Genomic DNA, 26,788 nt, shown 5'->3' on the forward strand with positions numbered 1-26,788 from the left:
ACTCGATGACCAATTAGTGCTTACTGAACCGTAGCACTATGCAAATGTCATGTGGCGTGATTCCCGGCCGACCAATTAGCCATTACCAGCCGTAACGTTATGCAAATCTGTGATTCCCAAGCCATAGTCTCCTGCAAATCATGCCGTGTGGCCTAATTGTCTGCTGACCAATCAGTGGCTGTACTTTCAAAAAGCCAATGGCCACTTTCAACCATCTGTTGATGACCGTTATGACTAAAAAAAACTTCGCTAGGTCTTACTTTCGGGGGGAGGTCTTATATTTCGCAATTCAGCAAAATCTGTGCTAGGTCTTATTTTCTGCGGATGTCTTATTTTTGGGGAAACACGGTAAACAAAATAGGAGTTTTTTTTTTTTACAAAAAAAAAAGTGAAGTGATACTACTGTGATCAAAAAGTATCAGGAATGGTTATTTAAACTGCACGAGTGCAAAACAACACTGTCATTTTTTTCATTGTTTGGTACAGCTCAACAATCAAGTGAATGTGAATAGCACTTGAAAAGTGAAGTAAGACTGAAAAGACCACATCAAAGTCAAAAATCAAGGCTGTGTTTCTGTTATTAGTGTGGAAGCTAAACTGGACATTATAAAACTAAATGTATTAGCTGGAAAAAAAACCATGTTTGAAACACCTGCTACTAGGCAGTTGCAAGTGGATAAATGAGTCTAATGTATTTTATTAAGTATACTGAAGGTTCAAACACTAACAATAAGTAGTTACTCTATGTACAAAGGTACTTTCTAGGTTTGTTTTTGACTTACAACAAAACCTCGATAACCTAACTTCTTTGTAAATAGGGAAGCATCTGTAATCTTAAGCATCAAATAATATATTTTAAGTTATGCTTATCACAATACATATTTTCCACTGTGTTCAATGATGAAAAATAATGTGTCATTTTCAATAAGTGCCTGGATTTCAATCATTACACTTGGCATTAAGTGATCCCTATGAAGTTTTGTTGATGTGAAAAGGCCAATGTGACACAAAATATATTAGAATAGTTCTCTATTACTGCAATGATGTATAAACATATATGAAAGAGCAACAAATAAATATCCCCAAAATTTGTTTGAAAATTTCAGTAATTTGTATCAAGCTAATATATAACAAATTTAAACTATGATAAGCAATAACTATAAAATAATAATGAGACAAATTAGTTTCACCTTCCTACATCTTGAGTTTATTTTGTAAGTCCTACAAATCATAAATAATATTCTTTATTGATGAAGAGATCCTGTTTATGTAACATTTCAAAGCAATTGTTTGCTGATGTAAAATGCAGTTTTGCAGGAAAGTACAAAATATTGCATTTGAGAGAGAATTGAAGGTGTCAAGCAGTTTTCTTAGTAGAGGTTAGGGTAATTAAGGATGAATGTCAACAGTCTTACAAGGGGATGTTGTGATGTTGGGGTCACTGATTTTGATTAATTAAACTTAGTGAGGATATTTGAAATAGTAAATTAAATATTTTTGTAAATAGTCTTAACTTCTAATTTGAAGAATTCTAATTTGGAGAAAATTAAAGTTGAAGTTGCACAATCGCTCAAAACCTTTATAGAGTTCCTATTATTTATAGTGGCCAGTGGCCAGTGGGGTATCAGTTTCATTCGTGTCAAATGTCATTGTTATCAATATGGTTTTTTTTTAATATATATATATAAAACTATAATTTTCACTGTATTCTTGTTATTTTTTTAAATTTAGTATATTTAAAAATTATTTTTGAATATTCATGTACATATGGAATTTGTACATAATATTTATTTGGGAAGACAATAAGATATAAACAAAATTATTGTTATTCAAACCCAATTTTGTTAAGAAAAAGACATTTTTATTAACATTATTCAATCTGTTTGCAGTTTTTGTGGATGATAATTAACATAGAAGCATTTGAAACAATATATATTTCTGCAGTGTGAACATTGAATAAATGCATCATTTTTACAATAAGACTTACATACTATATGTCACTGAAAAACAAACTTGATCAATGTTTAAATACAATTATCTGTCATCAACTAATTTGGAGGAGAATCATGTGTACCACATCACATTTGAAAATTATATACCATTTTTATCAATTTTAATTTAATTTTTTTTCCTTTTCTAAAAATGGGATCAAACTTGGAAAGATAAACCTTTATTTATATTATATTATTTATGCATTTTGTGTTTTCATTACTATAATTTTTAAACTTACCTATATAATTTATTCCATGATTTTGCTGGGATTTTAAAATTTCCATCAAACTCCACAACTTCATCTTCAGTAATTTCTTCTCCCATATTTAATTTTTCATATTTTTCCTTTGCACATTGCTTTCTATAGTCACTATAAATATGTAACACATTAATTTTAATATAAATAACATTAACATTTATTAACTCTATCCGAAAGAAGGTTTATTTTTTATAGTGTTATAAAAAAAATCCTAATTGTAAGTCAATGAAAATAAATAATCATCACAAATTCAAATTAAACAATTAAATATATTATAAATTTTTGTAAACAAACTATTACTTACTTGATTCTTTTAACATATAATCTAGTACTACCATCATCTTTAATTTTATTTTTCTTATTATTGCCTGAGTTGATTTTTCTTACTTTGGATTTTACATCTTTTTCAGTTTTTATCTTTCTTTTTCTGCTTGCTGTTAAAAAAATTACCATTATATAAAAATTAATAAATAAACTTAAACGCAAAATATTCTAAGATTACATACCCATCTTTTCATTATTATAATCACTTTCAATTTCTTCATTAGAATCTGGCAAATATTCACTGTCACTGTTAAATGAGAGATCGATATTTTCAATAGGCGTTATTTTATTACTTGTATCATTTTTTTCTAATGCATCTACATTATCATTTTCATGGTAATCTGTATTTTCAGTTATTGATGTATTATGTATCTTTGATGATTTCTTAGTCAGAAGTGAATATAATTTTGGACTCTTATTTATATTTTGTTTAGATGAAGAATCTGACATTTTTGTCTTCATAATTTTGTTATTAAATTTATCAGAATTATTCATTTTCACATTTTGAATATTTTCTTCCTTAGCTAATAGGAATTTTTCAAATTCTGTTGGTTCATCTGGAATGAAAATTGATATGCTCTTTCTATTCTGGCCTGATGGTGCAACAGTACCAAATGGGGTCATCTGTCCTGTTTTAATTAACTGATCATTTGTATTGTTATTTTGTGCAAATAGATCCTTTAGTCTCAGCAAATCTTCAGCATCTTCATTACAATTTTCTAAAAAAAAATTTTATTATAGTAAAACTAAATACATATGGTATGTTTTGTAGTTATTCAACTAAATGCATTTTACCTAACCCTTCTAACTCATTAATCATGGAATCAATTTCAACTGAATCATCATTCAAATATGAATTTAATGCTTTGCGTTTGGCTTCTAACTTCTTCAATTGTTTTATCTGTAAACAAAACTATTATTAATGTTATTGATTTATATAAAAGCAATATTATACAAAAACTTTTCATATATACACAGAGTCTTCCAAAATAAATTCTACCATTTTACATTACTCTATTGGTGTAAATCATATACTTCTCAGATAATAATTAACATATATACAGTAAATATCCAAGTTTCATTTCCCATCTTCATTCAAACATCTTATTGTCTACTACCTCTGTGAAGTGCTGTAAATGAAAATAATGAGTGCACAACAGAGAAGGTGTTTTTTGTTCTGCAATTCACAAAGTTAGATATTGTCATTGTACAACATGAGTACATTGTGCAGGAGCTGTAGAATTGTGGCTGCTATGGGAGGAGTGACAGCGAATATGCTGTAGCAAGTATAGAAAAAATTTGCATTGATTGGATGTGTGCCATGTGACATGAGGTGCACACATTGAGAAAAATATGCACCTTGTGAAATGTGGCAAATATGAAACTTGGACAATTTTACAATGTTTTAACGTACATTACAAATTTCTTGGATAATAATTAACATAATTTGAAATGGTAGCTTCTTTTTGGAAACTCTGTACATTTGTATGTGTATGTATTGTATGTATGTATGCATATATTAATAAATTACTATTAGTAAGCATTATATATTTTAAAAAAATAATAACTATTCCTACCACTTTAACATCTATTTATAAATAACTACTTGGATTGGATTCAATTAATTCTATTATCATCTAATATAAAATTACAGCCTTTGTTAATTTTTATCTACAATCAAATTAAATTCATAATTAGAACATACTAAACTGTCACATAAAATAAACATCATAACAATCTTTTAATTTTGAATATTGTTCTTCATTTCATCATTTTATACATTTTATTATGTTATATTGTATTCTCAGATGCCTGATGATATTAAAATGATTGAAAACATTTGCATTAATTAAACTTAGCAGTTAATTTCCTCGCAGCTAAAATGTTATTGACATGTTCATTTTGTGGTAAATTTATAATTTTTTCATATTTTTATGTACAGTCCTTCCCAAAATAAAATACTTGACTCTGTATGAGAACAAAATCTGAATGCTATACATTCCTAAAAATATTTAAATTAAAAAATTAAAACAATTAAATCTTTCTAACTAAATATAAAAAATTTAACATACTTTATTTTCTTTTTCTCTTTTTACTGATTCACTTGTTCGTTTTACTTCTTTACTCATCCCAGTATCTAGAGGAACCATTGCTAAAGCCTTTTCAATGTGGTCAAGTCTGTGCTGTACCATTCTAAAATAATAAAATTTATAAATCTTAATTACAAATAAAATTCATTTGCATATTTTAAATTTCATCTTTAAAAACATTTAGCAATTAAAAATAAGTTAATATACAATATATATGAATATAATTTATTTAAATTAAAATTATATTTTATAAACAAGATTACAAAATTCTGTAATATAAGTATAATTATAAACAATTTATAGTCCTATAAACTGTGATAATTTATTTATATTTCCAGTGGTATTCTGATGATGATAAACAATTGTTTACTTAATTTATATAACACTTTTAACTTAAAATAGATATAATAATATTTTTTGCCAAGTAATGTCCAAATCTATCTGTCTAAGTTATAATTAAAGAATGATAAAAACAATAAAAAATAAAATAGAAATTACGGTGTAACATTTGCATCTAAATTATGATCATATTTTATTTAATTTCAAAAATTTGTCAGTGCTATAAATGTATAAAACCAGAAAACCTCACTTAATATAACTTTAATATGCACAATAATCACTTAACACAACTGGATAAAATAATACTATTTCCCACTTTAAACAGGTAAGTAATTGGTTAACAATACTTTTTTTATGATAAATTTTTTTAGCCAAAATTTTTTTCTTCCAATCTCAAGAAAACAAAAACTTGGGGAGAGTTTAATTAATAACTCTGCAGCAAATGTCCCGGAAAATCTCGCGAACGAATGCCCCGGATCCGACAGAACCGGGCGAGTAAACTCGCGCTTATTTTTCTACAATGTTTTTTAGGTTACCAAAAAGTATCAATTATACTTACAGAAGGTGTTTTAATACACGTAAAAGCCTATTTTTTCAATAATCTCAACTTTTTTCTAAACTATATCAAAAAAGTCATTGTATTGTAATACAGAAGTATGTTCACTGCAAGCAAAATTTAAGTGATTCAAAAAGAAATCAAAAGCACATACAATAAAAACGTAATTGTCCACTAGACACACGGCATTAAAACCTACAAATTACATAAACAAACAACTGAAAAAAAAAAAATGAACACGTATACAAAGCACAAAACAAGACTTTCGCGAACGAACGGCCCGGGTCCATCAGACCCAAACCGTCCGCCAGCCACGGCAGAGTAAAATTATTCAATTTGAATTTTACATAAATTTGTCGTATCACCCCGAGTAGGAACGTCCGCGTAATACGAACTGCCTACCCATATACAAACATAACAAATACATAACGCAAAAGTCGCCAGAGACCCAGCCATTCATTGCAGGGTTAACTTGATTTTAATGGGTTTGTGGCTTTGTTTACAACTCATAAACAAAGCCACAAACACACTGCTCAAATATTCTTGATTTGTAAGCAATATTTTGAAAATTTTAATATTTAAAACACACAATTTAGATACGTTGCTCCATTTTTCAATTTGTTATTTGCCTCGAGAGTTTTTCCTTTCATTTTTAAGTGCTTAAGTTTAAACAAAAATGGATTATAATTACTTAATTTCATCCAGAACAGCTTTTAAATCTCTCTTTGCTTCACTTTTCTTTCTTTCGTCTTCCTCTTTCTTAATGGCTTTGTCCACTTGATCGATGACATTCGTTTCGAATTCCGTCTGATCGTAGGCGAAAACTCCCAAAGCGGCTAATTCGTCTGTCTGTTTGTCTGCACTAACACAAGGAATGCAAGAAGTATCTATACTAAATCCCCCGATGTTAACTTTACACCGATCTTCTTCTTTCGTTTCAATTTCTTTTTCTTCATCCATATCGATTACGAGTTTATCGTGGCAAATTTTACTTAAAATTGAATAAATACGTAAATTAAACACTCCCGATTTAACCTAAAAAGCAACTTTCCACACCATTAAGCGGCCATGACACTTAATCTCGAACTAAAACACCAGTGCGAACTTAATCTCGAAGCGGTGCGACAGTTTAAAGGAAAATAGCGGACACGTGGTTTTTAGCGTCCAAAAATACGTGAGGTTGTCGAATGTATTTCGACATTTTTTAAAAATTTATAAATAATTTATTAACTTTTCCATAAATATACGAAATATAAATTTTATTATTTTGACAATTATTAGAATTCTTCATTTAGTAAAAATTCGTTTATTTCTGTGAGTTACATAAATTTTAACTTTAGTCACGTGTTATTTACGTTTTACGGTGCTCAAATTCATTTAATTATATTTTATNGTCAACCTTACCCGTTTTCACAGAATGCAAGAATTGGGTCCCCTTGTTTCCAGACTAATTAGAGAATTTTTAGATGGTTCTAAAAATATGTTCGATTTCCCGCAAAAATGAAAAAACTGCATCTGTGCCTGTAAATCTTGCACGTTGCTTTCTCTTAACAATTCCATTGTTACGTAACACTTCCATTGTTGATGGAAGTGTTAAGCCTTAATCCTGTCTTTCTCCCGGGGGGATTTCGAGAAATCCCTTCTTAGTGTGTGTTCTCGTGGTGTACCCTAACTGTACCAAATTTCAACTTTCAACTCCTAATCGTTTGGGCTCTGCGCTTATTATTATTATCAACCCGTCTCGATTATATATTAGATGAAGAAATTTAGTAAAATTTTCTTTAAATGATTGTCAAAATAAAAATTTCTTTCTGAAAATAGTAGTATATTAATAATAAACCAAGATTATGATGGTTTTGTGAAAAATAAACAACTTTTATAATGATGATGATAATTGGTCATTATTGAAAAGTTTTCATCCATATTTACAAATCTTAGTATTAAAAAATAGAACTGAGAGCTAGTTCAACAATGAAGCAAGTATTTTTAAAATAAAATAATTATTTTTACTCAATATTATATACTAAGGATGGCCAAACCTTGTCAGAGTAGGAGCCATATATTGCCCATCAGAAATATGCAAGAGCCACAACCTCTATGGGAATAGTATTATATATATATAGTTAAAATACTATAGTTAATAGTGGTATGTTAGGTATACTACCTAATATTACTTTGCACACAATGATTATGTATAAAGTAATATTACATAGCACAGTAATTTATTTAGAAATATGGGGCTTAAGGTTTTTTAAAAATGTTATGGTTTAAAAATAAAGTGATTTAACAGTTGAAACATTGGAATTGAAAGTGTATCAGAAAACATTTGTGCCTTATTTTGCTTGTATTGAAGGAAATCAACTGAGGAGGAAAATATTGTAAATTTCCAAAATTTATCTGGATAAAATATAAGTTGTTGATTGTTTGGTGATTTTGGCATCTGTGGATTTGCTAATTCCTAGAAAATTACTGTTTTGACTGTAGAATATATTGATATCAAAGATACAGAACAACTTAGTAACAACTTATTTCAAGCAAAGTATAGATTATACTCTTCTTTGCTTAAATGTAAACAAAAACTTTAAAAAAAATCAACAATAATTATACTTACAACTGTTTATTTTTTAACTTTTTGTCATTCTTTATTATTTCATTTTTTTCTAAAACATCAACACCATATTTTCGGTCAATTTCTGCCTCCACAAGTGACTGATTGGCTAGTTGATTAATCCTCCAAATGAAATGCTCTTCTGTTTCATTTTCCCTCTGTTTCATTTTATCTGGTATATATTTCACTGGATTTGTCATTCCTTCTTGTTCTTTTTCTTTATCACTTTTAACTATTAAAGAAATGTTTCAATTAGTAAATTAGCCTTTCCTTTACTAAAACTCTAGCTATAACTATTGCAATTCTTTTAATATAATTACTTCAGAACTTGCTTTATTGAAGTACAAACTAATTTCCACATGGCTCATTCTCACAGAAGTGGACAATTTGATGCCCTTACTTCATAAGTCAAAGTCCCAACTTTAAAGCAGAAAACATTGCATTGTGGTCATCATTCCCATCAGATATGTATGTATTTGCATGATCATTCCCTCACACATCCCTAATCTACCTGAACTTCATTTCATATATCATACATAAATGTATACATAGTAACAACTTATTTCAACCAAGTAATGCCTAAGTATGAATGAAGAAGTATAGTATGTTTGTAATTCTGAATAACTTCCTTTTCCAGCAGTGAATGGCATATGTGATACATTGTGAACAATAGACCCAAAGACGAATATCATGCCATGCCTGCAGAAGCCAGGGCAAAGAGAAGAGAATATGACGAGAGAAGAGATATGATTAAAAATGATCCAGTGCTAAAGAATACACTTCAAGAAAGAGTGATCGAAATATGAGATTCATTTTTACAGAATGCAACATTTTTAAAACTTGTTATTTTGTTTTAAAGACAAATTAGTCTTTAATTGTTAATATATTGAACTGTATATTCAATTTATATGTGCATTCACCTAATGTATCATACATTACTACAACAAATTTCTTGTGTCAGAACTAGGGAATTCGATCCCGGTCCTTATTTCTAATCCCGGGATTTCGGGATTATACTTAGTCAATCCCGGGATCCCGGGATTATTTTGGTATTGAGGGTTAATAAAAAATAAGAAAATCTTACAGAAATCAACAAATCAAAATTTAGACAAAAATCAACATATTTTACAGTATACACCTAGCTANTTTATATTTCCAGTGGTATTCTGATGATGATAAACAATTGTTTACTTAATTTATATAACACTTTTAACTTAAAATAGATATAATAATATTTTTTGCCAAGTAATGTCCAAATCTATCTGTCTAAGTTATAATTAAAGAATGATAAAAACAATAAAAAATAAAATAGAAATTAAGGTGTAACATTTGCATCTAAATTATGATCATATTTTATTTAATTTCAAAAATTTGTCAGTGCTATAAATGTATAAAACCAGAAAACCTCACTTAATATAACTTTAATATGCACAATAATCACTTAACACGACTGGATAAAATAATACTATTTCCCACTTTAAACAGGTAAGTAATTGGTTAACAATACTTTTTTTATGATAAATTTTTTTAGCCAAAATTTTTTTCTTCCAATCTCAAGAAAACAAAAACTTGGGGAGAGTTTAATTAATAACTCTGCAGCAAATGTCCCGGAAAATCTCGCGAACGAATGCCCCGGATCCGACAGACCCGGGCGAGTAAACTCGCGCTTATTTTTCTACAATGTTTTTTAGGTTACCAAAAAGTATCAATTATACTTACAGAAGGCGTTTTAATACACGTAAAAGCCTATTTTTTCAATAATCTCAACTTTTTTCTAAACTATATCAAAAAAGTCATTGTATTGTAATACAGAAGTATGTTCACTGCAAGCAAAATTTAAGTGATTCAAAAAGAAATCAAAAGCACATACAATAAAAACGTAATTGTCCACTAGACACACGGCATTAAAACCTACAAATTACATAAACAAACAACTGAAAAAAAAAAAATGAACACGTATACAAAGCACAAAACAAGACTTTCGCGAACGAACGGCCCGGGTCCATCAGACCCAAACCGTCCGCCAGCCACGGCAGAGTAAAATTATTCAATTTGAATTTTACATAAATTTGTCGTATCACCCCGAGTAGGAACGTCCACGTAATACGAACTGCCTACCCATATACAAACATAACAAATACATAACGCAAAAGTCGCCAGAGACCCAGCCATTCATTGCAGGGTTAACTTGATTTTAATGGGTTTGTGGCTTTGTTTACAACTCATAAACAAAGCCACAAACACACTGCTCAAATATTCTTGATTTGTAAGCAATATTTTGAAAATTTTAATATTTAAAACACACAATTTAGATACGTTGCTCCATTTTTCAATTTGTTATTTGCCTCGAGAGTTTTTCCTTTCATTTTTAAGTGCTTAAGTTTAAACAAAAATGGATTATAATTACTTAATTTCATCCAGAACAGCTTTTAAATCTCTCTTTGCTTCACTTTTCTTTCTTTCGTCTTCCTCTTTCTTAATGGCTTTGTCCACTTGATCGATGACATTCGTTTCGAATTCCGTCTGATCGTAGGCGAAAACTCCCAAAGCGGCTAATTCGTCTGTCTGTTTGTCTGCACTAACACAAGGAATGCAAGAAGTATCTATACTAAATCCCCCGATCTTAACTTTACACCGATCTTCTTCTTTCGTTTCAATTTCTTTTTCTTCATCCATATCGATTACGAGTTTATCGTGGCAAATTTTACTTAAAATTGAATAAATACGTAAATTAAACACTCCCGATTTAACCTAAAAAGCAACTTTCCACACCATTAAGCGGCCATGACACTTAATCTCGAACTAAAACACCAGTGCGAACTTAATCTCGAAGCGGTGCGACAGTTTAAAGGAAAATAGCGGACACGTGGTTTTTAGCGTCCAAAAATACGTGAGGTTGTCGAATGTATTTCGACATTTTTTAAAAATTTATAAATAATTTATTAACTTTTCCATAAATATACGAAATATAAATTTTATTATTTTGACAATTATTAGAATTCTTCATTTAGTAAAAATTCGTTTATTTCTGTGAGTTACATAAATTTTAACTTTAGTCACGTGTTATTTACGTTTTACGGTGCTCAAATTCATTTAATTATATTTTATCATTTTGAAGTTACTTCGTGTAACTCGATACCATTTTTTTCCATTTTTGGGCCTTTCCACCCTGTTGGCAGTAAGAGGACCTTTTTTCTTCAGTTTATCTGGGTCGTTTAAATCATTCTTGTGTATTCGCAACGGTAAAGATGAATGGCAATAGGAAAAGCAAAGCTTTTTGTTGCGTTTCAAATTGCAATTTCAAAGCCGTACCGGAGCCCGATATAAGTTTTCGTCTATTCCCACGTAAAAAACAGAATTATTTGAAAATTAGAATTTGGAGAAACTCGTAAGTGTGACCGACGGGAAGACTGTTAGCGATTGGCAAAAAAGTTTTCCGATTGTCTGCCTTTACGTCGACGAGTTATGCCGTCAATTTTAAAGGATTTTTCCTTACGGTTTAAAATGCCACCAATTTTGTGTGGGACACGGGACCAGATTTAAGCATTCCTTTACCAATCCTTCACAATTTTACAAGTCAATCATAAAAACAAAAGAATTAACATAAACATATTAATTAAACACTACACAAAATAAAAAGGAAAGTATATTTTGTTGGTCTGTAAAAACTTTTATTACAAAATTTGACTTCAATTTTCTTTTTTGTAGAAATTTTTGAAGTCCCTTGGAACTCGAGGCCCTAAGCAACAGCTTACCTATCTTGTAAATCCAGCCTTGATGGGACACATGTCAAAGCTGATGTTTTTCGACACAAAGAGCACAAATTTGTATAGAATGAAGTCGCTTATTAGTTTTGATAATACCACATAAAATGGCGTGCCCTACTAGCAATAATTGTTCTCCTATAAAATTTCTTGATAAACAGCTACAAGCAACATATATCATTATATTGGACAGTAATATATGATTAATCTTACATTTGCTATAAGCGACCTGGATAAAATAGCCATTTTGTAGAAATGCAGTGTCCTCTATAATCCCAGAAATTTTTCATGAATAGTCTGTACTGGTATGTCAAGTCATATCCCTAACTACCCAGCTGTCTTATTGTGGGCCTAGTTGAATCCTGAATAAGATAGCTGGGTAGTGAGGGATATGACCTGATGTATCCAATATAGACTATTGATGAAAAATTTCTGACATTACTCACCCAAATATAATCCCAGGTTCCCCAAAACAGTAGGCTGATTTCCTTTGATTGCCTTGGCCATCTGATAAAAAGTGGGAACCATCTGCAATAAATTATTGCAGCTGCTTGCCACTTTTTATTGAATATTATTTTCTGCTAATTGGCATTAATTCATACTGTTTAATATCATTTACCATTGGAAAATATTTCAAATTTATATGTACTACTGTTGTTTATTTATAAAAGAAACCTACTACAGTAGAGCCTCGAAAACTCGGCCTAATGTGGACCGAAGGATGGCCGAATTTGTGAAAATGCCGGATTATCAGGAATGGGGTTTAAAAAAATAAGTATGAGTGTTTCCTCAGAAAATACTGTACTGTACTTGTATGTATTGTTTACTTGAGAATACGACAGAGAATAAACTGCTCAAATACCCTTAAACAAAGGAAAAGTACTGTACGTCCTTTATGAAGGCATAGAGCCTTTACTACATGAAAATGAAAATTAATGAATACACTGTGTACAGTAATTTACCTGATAAGACAGACCTCAGAATAATACTTTATGAGAGCTTTTATACTTTTATAAAGCTGTCTATAATGAAAATGAACTAAGGATTTTTTTGCCCTGCCAGAGTGTGGCTGAGTTATCCGGAGTGCCGGGTTATTGAGTGCTGAGTTTTCGAGGCTCTACTGTACTATCAAAACTGAAACTAAATTAGATTGAACAACACCTTAAATACTTCTTCCAGCAACATTCTCCTTTACTCAAACAAATGTTTTTGACCCCTTTCATAGACCTGCATCAGATTTTAACATTAAAAATTAGATGGTTTGAACTTACAGTTCTAAAAATGCTGTAAGAAAAACTTTAAAAACATTGTAAAAATGTTAATTATAACTATTCTTCATTTATTTTAATATTTTAAAGAGAATTTCTAATAGCATATTATTTGAACAGCTGGATAGCTAAGGTATCAGCCTACTGCTTTGCCACATCTGGGTCAGATCCAAGCCAAGAAACCTCAGGAATTTTTCATGGCCAGTCTGTCTAGGATATATCTGGCCCTGTCTGCTACCACCCAGCTGTCTGCATTAGGATCTGGCTAAATCCATGCTGGGTATGGGAAAAAAGGTCCATTTCATAACCATAGGAGGGAATGAGTTAAAAATGAAAAGTTATTTTATTAATTATATTTTTATGTGTAAATTTAATAATATATTTTGCATGTAAAGCATGTGATAATGTCTTAAACTTAAGAGTTATTCTTAAAATTGTTTAAAATCTTAAAAATGCATTGCATATAAAAACTGTGAGAGAGTACATAGGAAAAACAAATATTAAAATTTCTTTTGTTGATTATAAAAAACATGTATCTATGGAATTACCATTTAATATTATACATTTGACTTTCCCAAAATATTTCTTATTATTACTTTTTTTTACAGATAGAATGTATTTGTGTGTTTCTTGCATTTTTCAATCATTGAGGACTAAGTCATTTTATGGAATCACAAATAAATTATATACAAGTTCACTTGTGACGAAATGTAAAATATCTAGATATATATATTGCAAAACAGATCTTCCTGTTGTGACTTGGAAAAATAGTATCAGAAAGTTTAACACTTCAAAACAGTACCTTGTATCTTATACCGATAATCAAAAATTTAAAAATAGAACTACAAGACTATATATAACTGGATTTGTTTTACTCTTTGGAGGTTTAAGTTATGCAGCAGTTCCACTATACAGAATTTATTGTCAGGTAAGTTATTAATTAATCTATATAAATAAAAATGTAAATGTTTGTTTGTTCAAAATCTTAATCTCCAAAAGTTCTTAACTGATTGCTTTGAAATTTTGACACACCATTATATTCGAATACGCACGTGTTTTTATATTGTATAGATGTCAAAACTCCCCCCCGCAGGGGAGAGGGACAAAATTAAGGCTTACCGTGAAGAACTGGTCTTCTATTCTACTATTTTAGATGCATTTTTGATTGCGTTTTAATAGGGTACGTCAAGAGAATGTACACTAAGAAGGGATTTTTCGAAATTCCCTCCCGTGGGGAGTGTTATACATTTATAATAGATACATTTTGAGCCATAGCAACATGTGGCCGAGTACAGCTAGTATTTAATATAAAAATATGTAAAATTAGAGCTCTGAATAAAGTGATTGTGACATCAGAGCTGTAGACCATTGGTTTCTTTGACTTTCTTTACTCCTTTGGGATAGAAGTAAAAAAGTCAAAGAAATTCTTGGTTTGCATGTGACCCTTTGTGAGATATAAGCTCTCAAAATCAGTCTATGTGGAATTTTGAAAACCCTCAAAAATAAGATAAAAGTGTAAATGAAAAAATCTGAAACTGTTTCTCAAAACAGTACTAAAAATCAACTGTTTTCCATTTTACTAGAAACAGCTAAATAGCACAAAAGCCATTGTACCAACTACTTCCAGGGTGCACTCCGAGTCATGCTACTATGAACTCTGTTAAGCCTATCAAGTGTTTATAAGCTGATTTCAGGGAGCTGTCTTACAAAGGGTCAAGTACAGACCATTGGTTCCTTTGACTTTTTTACTCCTATAGACATGGTCTATAGCTCTGATAAGGTCTCAACTACCTCATTCAGAGCTGCAATTTTGCCAAAAGAATTATTATATAAATTTTTCAATATTATTTTGTTTTTTAATTTTTGTAAAATTACTTTTTCAGGCTACAGGTAAAGGTGGACAAGCAGTAATTGCTGATGATGATAAGATAGCAAACATGCCTAGAATTATTGATCGTACTATTACAGTTCATTTCAATGCAGATACAATTTCTAGTCTTCAGTGGAATTTTAAGCCTCAACAAAATGAAATTAAGGTATTTAAAAAATTTTACAATAAATCTATTTAAACCAGAACAAGTTTAAAATAACTGGTACAGAAATGATGCATAAGTCTTAGTAATTTATGTTATCAAAATTTGTCAAATATAATATAATGTCATTTTATTTCAATAAATTCTAGAGAATAGAGAGGTTGCGGCCGACGTTTTCAACGCGAATATGTGTACATCAGACGTTCAGCTCTGCCTTCCTGTAAGCATAGACGTTTGACAATGATGTTTGGAACGTCAGTGGAATCATGCTTGATGTTCCAAACACCATTGTCAAATGTCTAGGCTTACAGGAAGGAAGCACTGAATGTCCAACTTACACGTTTTCACGTTGAAAACGTTGGCCGCAACCTCTATTATCTAAAGATTAAAAATTGTTGTTATTTTTTTTTATTTCTTCTAAATAAAGGTACAAGAAAATTTCTATATTGCTACTTGATTATAAAAAATTAGAATTGGATCTTTCAAAATACAAACTTCAATATATCACCCTCTTGTCATTGAGAGGGGAGGAGCTGGAGATTTTTCCTGGGTCTGAAGAAAATTTACAGACCAATGGTTCCTATCCCTGAAAAATTAACATTAGTTTTACTAACAGAAAATGAAATATTTAAAACTGTTTTATTATTAATAAAGAAACATTCTATGTATCAAATATGCTATCTCATTCTATGTATTTTATTTTTTTCAAATAAACAATAGCTAAAGGAACCCACTGAGCAGTGAAAGGAGTCCACTCCATCCCTGGGTCCCACACAAGTTTTCAATGGTCCTGCCTTCTATTTAGCACCAAACAAATACTTGTGAACAGATGAATGCTTGAGAATGCTTTAGCCTCTGTGAATTACTAAATGTATGATTCTGTATTGCAAAGGGCATTATTATCACCAAATTACGTGACTTTCAAATTCTCGAACATCCGTCACACCAGAGATAACATTCCACTTCTTGGGAATTGATACATTTTTCCTCTCTGGAGGCTTTATAAATTTTCAGAATTGCTTTTATGTGTTTATCATTAAAGACTTTTTAAATTAATTTAGCTTTCTCCAGATTTTCCACCAGCCCATGTTGACCTGAGACATTTTTATAAATTAAGTCAAAAATGTTCAGATAACCAATCTTTTGTTGGAAAAATGTTCTGGTTGTTACAGTTTATTGGTTAGTAAGCACTTCTAGAGTCATAAATTAACATAGATATATTCCACAATATTTTAACATCAATTTTTATTGCCAATGTGACAAGAGACTCATTAAGTCTCTATTTTGACTAAAGAAAAATAATGTTTTTTAATTCTTTTATCTAATGTCTTCTATACTATAAATATGGCTATATAATTTAAATTATATTTTTAGTTCTATTTTCAATATGTTGACTGTTTGGTCCTTATTAGCACAGTAACAGTTAGTCATTCATGGCAATGTTCTTTGGATCTGCTTTTTTTGGTTGCCTTTTATACCCTTTGTATGAAATATTTTCAGTGGTGTTCTGTCAAGAAAAATTTGCACATACACTGTACTTTTAATCATTTTCATACTACCATGCAACCTGCAAATTTTGAATCCAATATAAATTTTTTCAGTGTTGCAATTTTAATTGTTAATGATGTATTTGAATTACTTTATTGTCAATCTAACAAACTAAAAATATACAGATTAGATTTTTATAATTTTTTTTCTTTCTAATCCTTTCACAGTACTTCAAAAATGATTATTTACCTAAGATAATTACTTCCAACAATTTAACACCTCGTTTAATAATAACGATCCACGAAAAAACCTTTTTTACGAGGGTTATTTTCACTATTACGTTCCACTAGTACTTTCGACCTCCACCGAGGTCTGCTTCAGGTGGTGAGTGTCGACCCGACCGTTGTAACGATGTTGCCAACGATGTAAATAAATAAACGTGCGCGTCGGGTTTCACCCCTCCGACCGCCATTGCTCGAACTCCTCGAATAAATACTTCCACGCCTGTGCAAGAGTTTCCCCGTCCTTGTAGTTGATGCAGTTGCCCCCCCCTGCTAGCTTTGTGAATCTCCCAGGCCTCCAGGTGACGGATGTGATCCGCGCGGAACACGTGTCTGATAACTTTGGTGTTCCGGAAGTCCGCCCTTATTCCCGCTGTTCATCCCCGCGTGCTCTTCTGACCCCTTTGTTTACAAAATGGCGGCTTTCCGAGCCCTTACCAAACGGGCTTTCACGCACCACACACATGTGCGCGACGCAAGGTCGGAGATCCGACGCATAGAAAAAATTGCCGTGGAACATGGTTATAACAAAGCCTTGGTCCGCGGCACAGGCATGGAAGTATTTATTCGAGGAGTTCGAGCAATGGCGGTTGGAGGGGTGAAACCCGACGCGCACGTTTATTTATTTACATCGTTGGCAACATCGTTACAACGGTCGGGTCGACAGTCACCACCTGAAGCAGACCTCGGTGGAGGTCGAAAGTACTCGTGGAACTTAATAGTGAAAATAACCCTCGTAAAAAAGGTTTTTTCGTGGATCGTGATTATTTATCTGTTACAATGTATAACTGCATTTGACAATATTTTGATAGTATGTTTGAATTTCCAAATTTTAAATATTTTTTGGTAAGTACTGTTCTATTGTGTTTGAGTCACAGTGGCAAGCCTCTGCTTGGATAAGCTATGTGTGTGTGCCAATAAATCTGTTCACATTGTGTTGTGTTATTGTCACAGTTGTAGGAAAACAGAGGGAAATGGTAAAGTGTATTCTCCAGGTAAATCCCAGATATTTATTACTCTGCACCTACTAATTACATATAATATACAAAATACAAAACAGACATACACGGTTGTGACGACTGAGGCATGACCCTGCTCATACCCAGGACTGGTACGAGAGTATCTGAAACCCCTAGGCAAAAATTTAGGCATCCTATACTTATATATATATATTATATATACTACAATGTTATAATATACAATTATACAAGTATATTAAAACAAGAAATAACTACTGTCTATTGGCATTAAACAGTTTTTATTATCAACACAAGCACCTTCGACACTTTATCAATATCATCTTCAAGTGAAGAACGTAACTTTGGAACATTAAAATTTTAAAAAAAGGGAACATTAAATATTTGAAAATGAAATATGTATTTTTGAATGCAACATTAAATATTCTGAAAGAAATACAAATTTTCAAAGTTAAATTTAAATCAATATAGGCACAAGAATGACATACACATGAGATAAATTAGGATGAAATAACAATAAAATTAGATAAAATGATAAGATAAACATTTACATGTCGTTAGTAAATTTAGAATTATGGTAAATAGGTAATACCATGGCTACATAAATGTTAAATGTCCAAATTCCTTTTTGAATAAGTTAAAAGGTAATAGGGTAGTTGCTCCAGTGAATGACCATATTGTCAGAAATTTGTTTAAAAAAGAAAAACTAATCAGAAGTGCTGAATTACTGAAAATCAGCTACATTTTAAAATATTCTCTTTCACTGGTCATTCAGAAATGCATGATATCGTTTGAAATATGGCAGGTTTCTTGAGATGTGTGTGTAAGGTGTAATCTTGCTTGCATTGTAATAAGGTAAGAATTGTGGCAAGGATTCATATAGCAGTATTTTAAAATAATTATTGATTTTCCAAAGCATTGAGTAAAGAAATAGTTTTGTAGATTAGTATGGTTAGAGTATCAAAATTAATTCTAACCTTTAAAGGTGTGTAGATAGGGGGTAGTCACTTACTGGATCTGAAAAGTGATTCTTCACCAGTGAAGGAACACTTCGGTCATTTAATGGTGATAAAGTAATATGGGTTATTTTCATTTCTAAGCACAAAATTCAAAATCTGTGAATGCTGCTTCATACTAATGAAGCAGCATTCACAGATTTTGAATGAATGAATGACCAAAAAACCTACTTGTACTGTACCAGTAAATGACCATGGTTTAAAGTTATGTGGTCATTCATTGCTGAAAATTAAAATGGTTTGAGATGAGTAATTAAAGACATTTGAATTTATTTTTATTCAGATAAATTCAAAATGGCAGATGAAATAAATAAAAAGAAAAAAGCCTATGGATGTTTTCAATATAGTGAAGAAGAAGAATTATATGCATATGTAGAAGCAGTAGATGAAAATAAAATGAGTGATAATAAGACTAGCAAAAAATGTAACATTCCAAAAGAAATTTTAATAAATAAATTACATTGAAAAGTACCAATGGAACAAAAATAGGCAACATTAACTAAAGCAGAGGAAGAGACAGGTTGGAAAAATGGATTATTGGGAAAGCCAAATTGGGTTAACCCATGCATCCTGATGAAGTAAAAGATGCAGTTATGAAAGATATGAAACAAAAGAACCCATTTAATGATGATTGCCCTGGAAAAAAATGGCTAAAGCTTTTTCTAAAAAACATCCTAATATAGCAGCAAAGAATACAGAAGTGATATCCAAAGCTCGAGCAGCAGCTTGAAAAGAGATGATAAGGAATTGGTTTTGAGAATTAAATAATTATTTGAGAGAAGACCATGCAAGTGATATTCTGCAAAATCCTTCCCATATTTTCAATACAGATGAAACAGGGATGTTGTTTTGTTCAAAAACTGGCAAATTTCTAGACCTAAAGCATATAAGAACTTTTATAACGTTGCATCAGGACAAGAAAAACAGTGTATCACAGTATTGTGTAATTATTCTGCAAGTGGCCAGTCAGTAGATCTTATAATAGTGTTCCCATACAAGAGAATTCCAAAGCATATTGTAGATTCAGTTCCAGATGGCTTTGCTGTAGGCAGAAAAAGTGATTCAGGATGGATGATAAGTGCCACATTTTATGAATATGTTTCAAATGACTTTTACCCCTGCCTTCTGGATAAGAATATTCAGTTTCCTGTATTCTTCCTTCTTGATGGACATAAATCCCCTATAAATGAAAAACTATGATTTTTGTGTTGAGAAAAGAAGTCTCCGTTTTTTTGTTCGTTGCCAAATACAACTGATATTATCCAACGTGATTTTGCAATTTTTTGACCACTTAAATGTCAGAGAAGAAGTGTCAAAAAACATAAACAACAATAATCAAAATCAGTTTACAAAACTAACTTTGCAGCTTTATTCTTTGAATCTTACAAGAAAGCTATGAAATTGGAAACAATTCCATATGGATTTGAAACATGTGGTTTGTTTCCTTTTGATCCAAATAAGGTGGAATAATCAAATTGTATTTCTGCTAGACATAAAGAATTGTTTTCCGAAAATGAACCTGATTTATCAATTAATTATGGAGAACTAGATAAATGCGCACTGCAACTGATAGAAAATGAGATTCCACTTAATTTGTTATCAGATTTCAAGGAAGCCATTGCATCTGATAACAATCAGATAAATTTAGAAAATTATTATTGCAATATTGCATATCTATGAAATACATTTTTCTACTTATCAAACTGATAATATATGTACAATGTTATAGAAATTTTTGAAATTTAAAATTTCAAAAATTAAAATTTTTATTCCAATTTCTTAATCTGAAATTACATGACTGAATTACATAGAATTGCCAACACATATATAGTATACAATGGTATAAAATTGCATATAGTATCCTAAAACTCTGGTTATTCATTATTACTCACTTGTGGTCATTCACTAGCTCTCAGCTAGTCAATTACAATCATTCATTGGTGATTTTTAAATTTTAAAAACATTATGTCATTAATTTAATAAATATTACAGAAAATTAAAAAGTCACTCTTTGAATAAGTAGTTCTTGGTAACCAGCAATGACCATTACTTATGTTAAATGTTCGTTTCTTAAGTGATTATATAGAAATCTCTTTATCAAAGTGCTTAATTGGTCATTCACTGGTGCAACTACTCTATTTTAAAAAAGGTAAAAGTTAAAAAACTAAAATCTTTAAATAAACCACCACAAGAAAATAGCCTTCTCAGTCTTCACCGATTTTTAAGGAGACTTAATTAAAAACTATAAACTACAACTTTCTTCTAAAAAGGAACAAACTTTATTTAATATTAGCTCCATGATGTAATATGGAGATAATATTAATTGCTGGATGCTTAGATATATCAAACACAAAATACCAAAAAAATCCAGCAACATCCATTGAAGAAAACTGTTTTTAATTATTTATAGTGTCATTCTCAGATCATCCTATTCTTTTATTCTAACCTGAGGATGACTACTAAAAATAATTGAAAATGTTGATTTTCTTCAATGAATGTTGCTGGATTTTTTGGTACTTTGTTTGTTGTATTAAACTTTATTTTGTTTCCACAGCAATAGAATTCTATACTTATTTCCTTCCTAATGATGAGCCAAAGCAGATCAAAAGTACTAGAAAACATTTTAATGATATAATTATTTCATTAAGGCATTTTTTATCTTATTTTGATTTGTGAATTCATATCTGTCTAGTCCAAATCCTAACTTTCTCATTTAACATAAAAAATTTACTGTATTGTATGCTTATCACAAATAGTATAATTATTGCTATTTGTAAAAAAAACTGTCCTTCTTACATCAAATTTAATTTAGAGAATTTTATTTTAATGAATTTTTCCTAATTTAAATATAATTGTTTATATTTTAGTTAGTACCTGGAGAAACTGCTTTGGCATTTTATACAGCGAGAAATCCAACAAATGCTCCTGTAACTGGTATTGCAACTTATAATGTACTTCCATTTGAAGCTGGTCAATATTTCAATAAAATACAGGTTTGAAAGATATTTATTTTAATTTTTAGATGGAATTACAAATTAAATTTACAAAACTATATTAAAGTTTCCTAATGGTTAAAGTTGTTTTCTGTAGTGTTTTTGTTTTGAAGAACAAAGATTGAATCCAGATGAAGAGGTATTTTTTGTGTATTTGCTTATCTTTCAATATAGTTTAGAAAAATTAAAACTGTTTATATTCACTAGGTGGACATGCCTGTCTTCTTTTACATTGATCCAGGATTTTCTGAAGATCCTAGTCTAGAAGATGTAGACGAATTAACTCTATCATATACGTTTTTTGAAGCAAAACCAGGTTTAAATTTACCAGTACCTACCTTCAAATAAATTAAAATGTAAACACTTTAAATTATCTGAATTATATTTATATACATTTCATCAAATATCAATATGTGTATAATTCTAGATTGTACTTTTATTCTTTAGGATAATTTTGAAAAAATATCTTTAAATGATATTAAAACTGGAATGAAATAAAATTATACAGAAAATTTTGAATAAAAGTTATTGAATTTATGTAAAATATAGAATATATATAATAAATTGTAATTTTTTTAAGTTTAAAAAGGCCTAATGGTTTCTGATCAATCAACTTTGATATACTGCATGTTGAATAATATCACAGCTATGGCCTGAGCAGTTAAGACAGCAGCCTACTGATCTGAGACCCGGGATTGAATCTGGACTGGTCAAAAAGCCCCAGAAATTTTTAAGAGTGATCCATCTGCATATGTTGGGCCCCATCCCTAATCATCCAACTGTCTCTTATTGTGGAGGACATGGGGAGTGACAGTTTGTCCACATCCGCGATGGGGTTGCCATCATCCTCCGGAAGTCGGAATGGGGAGGAATCGGAGGAGAGAACTGCTGAAGTCGAGGGACCGTGGTGTCTGTGCTTTTGTTACTGTGGTTCCCTTGACCTAGGTGGTGATCCTCTTCGATTTTCCCCAACTCGTCCTTCTGCAATTTGTAGTCTTGACAACAGAACCAATTAAATATTTATGATTCTCAATCTTCTTAAATCACTGATATTTTTAGTTTAATTTTGAAATATAAAAGACAAGAAAAGATTAGAAGCAAATGTTTAGATAATTTACATATAAAAATACACTTGACATCACACATTCTATTAATAATGACACTAAAATTTGCATTTTGGTTTATTTACAAACATTAATTGATCTTTGTTTGGATAACCCATAAGAAAAGTAAAAACAACTTAATATCTTATGAAAATTCGTTTTGAAAAATACCATATTTGCTCGCATTTAAGATGAGGTTTTTATTCATTTTTCACTGCTTCAAAAACCCTAGTTGTCCTATACGTGCAAACGAAGGATTCTTTGCGTTTTTGCAATAATTTCTGTAAACCATGTATGCTTGATGCTGTCATTATAGGTTTACAGTCTATTTATCACAAATTGGCACCTACTGTAAACAAATTAAGACACACACCCCTTTGTTTATTGGTTTAATCCTACATTCATCAATTAAAAACCGCATTGCATCTCATTCATTGGCAGAAAATAGTTTCTCGTTATTTATAAAAACATTAGTGAAATGCAGGTCACTTAGCAATAATTATAAATGTAGTTATTTTATATTAGTTAAATTGTTATTTTTAATGAATATTTAGCACATTCTGAATAATTAAAAATAAACTTTTTCCAATCACCTATAATGTTTTGGTTTTGTTTTCAATTCATCATGTATTAAGGCAAACATGGTTGTTTGCCTTAATACATGCATTTGATATTTTGTAATTAAACGAAATAGAATTGTATTAATAAATCTAATTTTTTAAATTTTGATCTTTAAAGTCACACCTCGTCCTATACGCGAGATTTTCCTATACCCAAGTAAATATGATAATTTATTTAAAAAACAATTATTAGTAAACTTTCTGTAATGCATCATAAAATAATTTCAAGTCATTTAAAAACAGAAATTTTTTAAAGGCAAATTAGTGAATGAGCTGTATCAGTTGTTTAGAAAGAGTAAAAGTTGTGAAAGAAATCTAAAGAGAAGGGAAGCTAAGAGTTTAGTAGAATACTTTTTTAGTCTTTTTTCATTTTGGACTTCACCTTGTGGGTGTTTTCTCCATAACCATCAAGGATCTGGTCAGATACACAATGGGTAGAGATTGGGGCTTGACATATCCAGAAGAGAGTGCCCATGAAAGGTGAGGCAGGTGAAGTGGTTTTTCACCTACCTGGATTCAATCCCAGGTCCCTCAGAGTGGTAGACTGATGCCTTTAACTCTTTGCCAACCAGCTGGTTTTTGTAGTCTTATTATATTTAAAATTTGCAGAAGCAATTATATATACATATATTCTGGCCTACATCTTAATTTATAGTTTGGAGTATATGAAATTTGCACTGCAAACTTTAATATTATCTTACATCAAATTAAGTATGATCCATTACAAATGCAATTGTTGATTTTGACAAATTCTTATTTATTGAAAAAATGTACACTTTCCAAGTAAGATACGTTTTTAACACACCACTCAAAAATTCTTTTAAGATTCAAATAAAATTTTAATTACCATAGAGTTTTATCCATTTCTATTTTATGTACAGTACATTACAAAATATTTCAGATCTTTCTAACAAACTTAAGTCAAAGAAATAAAATTTATTTCTTGGGAATGCCATTTTATAGATGAATTTGTCACACATTATGGTTATTAAATTTAAAAAATTTATTCTTCTTATACAAATAACTTATATTCATTTAAAATCAATGAACAGAAACATTAACTTTGTAATTACGTAAACTGGGTTTGCTTTTTAATTTAGTAATTTGTTTCAAACATGTCAGTTTTGGGGGTTCTTTTACAACTTCTCCAAATTTTATTTCATCTGAAAAGAAGAACTAAAAATCAGTTAAACATGAAAAACTTCATATAAAAATTGCTAATGTATGTATTACCTTTAAATTCTTCAAAGTCATCTTTTTTGTTTTCAATTTTCATTAGTTTTTTCTCTTTTTTCTTCTGTTGTGCTAATTTTCTTTTCCTAACAAAAAATAATTTAACTTAAAATTTCCATTCTATCTAATTAACAATAACTGCTATGGAAAAAAATCCAGCAACAAGTTGCATAACTTTCAAGTTTTTAATTTAATATACTGTAATATATACTTAGATAAATGAAAGTCAAGATCATATATGGAAAGCTTAAGGGCAGGAGGTCCCTATTAACTACATACAAATTTCTGATGCAAACTGTAAGTCATGATATTTCAGTTCAAATATTTTCCCGAAAGGAATATTGCTCTATTGCTAACAGAAAAGTATGATGTACAGGGGCAAAACACTACAGTACTAATTTGAGGTGGTGAGCATATATTTTAAATTAAATAAATAAAAATATGATTAAATGTTGCAGCCCCCAGATTGTGATGATGTCACAATAAATAATTTCTTTTTATATTTGTAAAATCTAGTAAAGATATGACCTATATCAAGTGTATAAAGAACACAAATGGCAAAGTGCTAACTAAAAATGAAGAAATTAAGGCCCGGTGGAAAACATACTTTAAAGACCTTATGAATGTGGAGAATGACAGACAAACTAAAACTGAAAATGTTGAGCCAAATATAGGCCTAGTAGGCATAATAGAGAAATAGGAAATAAAGCTGCCATTGAATAAAATGAAAAATGGGAAATCAGTGGGCCAGATCAGATAGCAATAGAGGTATGGAAAGTCCTAGGAGAGGAGGGAAGAGACTGGTTAACAGAGCTGTTAACAAAGTACTGTTAAAAGGAACTATACCCAATGAATGGAGAAGAAGCTATTTAGTACCCATCTTTAAAGAAAAAGGGGATGTGCAGGAATGTAATAATTATAGGGGGATAAAACTATTGGCTCACACAATGAAACTTTTTGAAAAGGTAATTGAACGAAGGATTAGAGAGGAAACTAGTGTCACTGAAGGCCAGTTTGGATTTATGCCTGGGAGGAGTACTACAGATGCCATATTCGTGGTGAGACAGGTGATGGAGAAGTACCGATCTGTGAGGAGAAACCTGCATATGATGTTCATAGACTTGGAAAAAGTGCATGACAGAGTCCCGAGAGAAGTCCTTTGGTGGTGCCTTAGGAAGAAAGGTGTGCCGCTTCAATACATAGTGACAATTGAAGATATGTACTATAGGGCCAGCACGCAAGTTAGAACTGCAGCCAGATTGATGGACATGTTCGAAGTAAGAGTGGGCTTACATCAGGGGTCAGCACTCAGCCCATACCTCTTCCTATTAGTTATGGATGTGATAACATCTGCTGTACAAGAGGACGTACCCTGGTGTGTCCTGTTTGCAGATGACATAGTCCTCATTGATGAGGGCAGGAAAGAATTACAGAGACGGCTAAACAAATGGCAACACGTGCTGGAAAATGAGGGACTAAAAATCAGCCAAACAAGACGGAGTATATGTTCTGTAATTTTGACGGTCTCCCTGGTACTGGTTCGTTAAAACTAAATGGAATACCATTGCCAGAAAGTACTGAATTCCAATATCTGGGATCTCTGCTCCAGAAAGATGGCAACATTGATAGGGAGGTTACTAGGAGGATCAATGCAGGATGGTTAAAGTGGAAACAGGTGACAGGAATAACTTGTGACAAACGCATGCCATTTAAAATAAGAGGGCTAATATATAAAACTGTCATCAGACCCGTGCTTATGTATGGGTGCGAGTGCTGGCCGATGACAGCCACCAAAGAGAAGCAATTGCATGTGGCAGAGATGCGAATGCTGAGGTGGATGTGCG

The 26,788-nt window shown here is 30.9% G+C and overlaps 3 protein-coding genes and 1 long non-coding RNA gene across 10 annotated transcripts in view; 1 reads left to right on the forward strand and 3 right to left on the reverse strand.

The window, feature by feature from the left end:
• LOC111628850 (DNA excision repair protein ERCC-6-like) overlaps positions 1-6,645 on the reverse strand; it is an 18,720-nt gene extending 12,075 nt beyond the window's left edge. For both annotated transcript variants that reach the window (XM_023372698.1, XM_023372697.1), the window contains exons 1-6: positions 6,252-6,645; positions 4,648-4,768; positions 3,371-3,476; positions 2,758-3,294; positions 2,556-2,685; positions 2,231-2,362 (exon numbers count right to left, since the gene is read on the reverse strand). In XM_023372698.1, coding sequence (XP_023228466.1) covers positions 2,231-2,362; positions 2,556-2,685; positions 2,758-3,294; positions 3,371-3,476; positions 4,648-4,768; positions 6,252-6,520 — 1,295 coding nt within the window. In that variant the 5' untranslated portion in view covers positions 6,521-6,645. The remainder of the gene's footprint in view (positions 1-2,230; positions 2,363-2,555; positions 2,686-2,757; positions 3,295-3,370; positions 3,477-4,647; positions 4,769-6,251) is intronic.
• Positions 6,646-8,164: 1,519 nt separating this feature from the next.
• Positions 8,165-26,788, reverse strand: part of LOC111628852 (coiled-coil domain-containing protein 137-like) — a 46,448-nt gene continuing 27,824 nt past the window's right edge. Inside the window, exon 4 of the mRNA XM_023372705.1 lies at positions 8,165-8,400. Coding sequence (XP_023228473.1) covers positions 8,168-8,400 — 233 coding nt within the window. The 3' untranslated portion in view covers positions 8,165-8,167. The remainder of the gene's footprint in view (positions 8,401-26,788) is intronic.
• Positions 10,989-22,968, forward strand: LOC111628851 (cytochrome c oxidase assembly protein COX11, mitochondrial-like). 6 transcript variants are annotated; one of them, XM_023372700.1, is made up of 7 exons: positions 13,056-13,537; positions 13,809-14,128; positions 15,084-15,236; positions 21,863-21,988; positions 22,086-22,127; positions 22,196-22,344; positions 22,569-22,968. In XM_023372700.1, the coding sequence occupies exons 1-6, from the start codon at positions 13,474-13,476 to the stop codon at positions 22,334-22,336; spliced, it is 846 nt and encodes a 281-aa protein (XP_023228468.1). In that variant the 5' UTR covers positions 13,056-13,473; the 3' UTR covers positions 22,337-22,344; positions 22,569-22,968. The 6 variants fall into 6 exon arrangements, with proteins under 6 accessions (XP_023228470.1, XP_023228471.1, XP_023228472.1 ...); XM_023372701.1 differs by lacking the exon at positions 22,569-22,968 and adding an exon at positions 22,436-22,497; XM_023372702.1 differs by lacking the exons at positions 13,056-13,537; positions 22,569-22,968 and adding an exon at positions 10,989-11,058 and having other exon boundaries at positions 22,196-22,429.
• On the reverse strand, positions 24,702-25,333 carry LOC111628853. The gene is made up of 2 exons (XR_002757239.1): positions 24,945-25,333; positions 24,702-24,874 (listed from the first exon to the last, which is right to left on the reverse strand). It is a non-coding gene; the product is annotated as an uncharacterized LOC111628853 (long non-coding RNA).

This window comes from Centruroides sculpturatus, unplaced genomic scaffold, assembly GCF_000671375.1.
Source record: "Centruroides sculpturatus isolate CEXI.00-Female unplaced genomic scaffold, Cexi_2.0 scaffold527, whole genome shotgun sequence".
NCBI classification, from domain to species: domain Eukaryota; kingdom Metazoa; phylum Arthropoda; class Arachnida; order Scorpiones; family Buthidae; genus Centruroides; species Centruroides sculpturatus.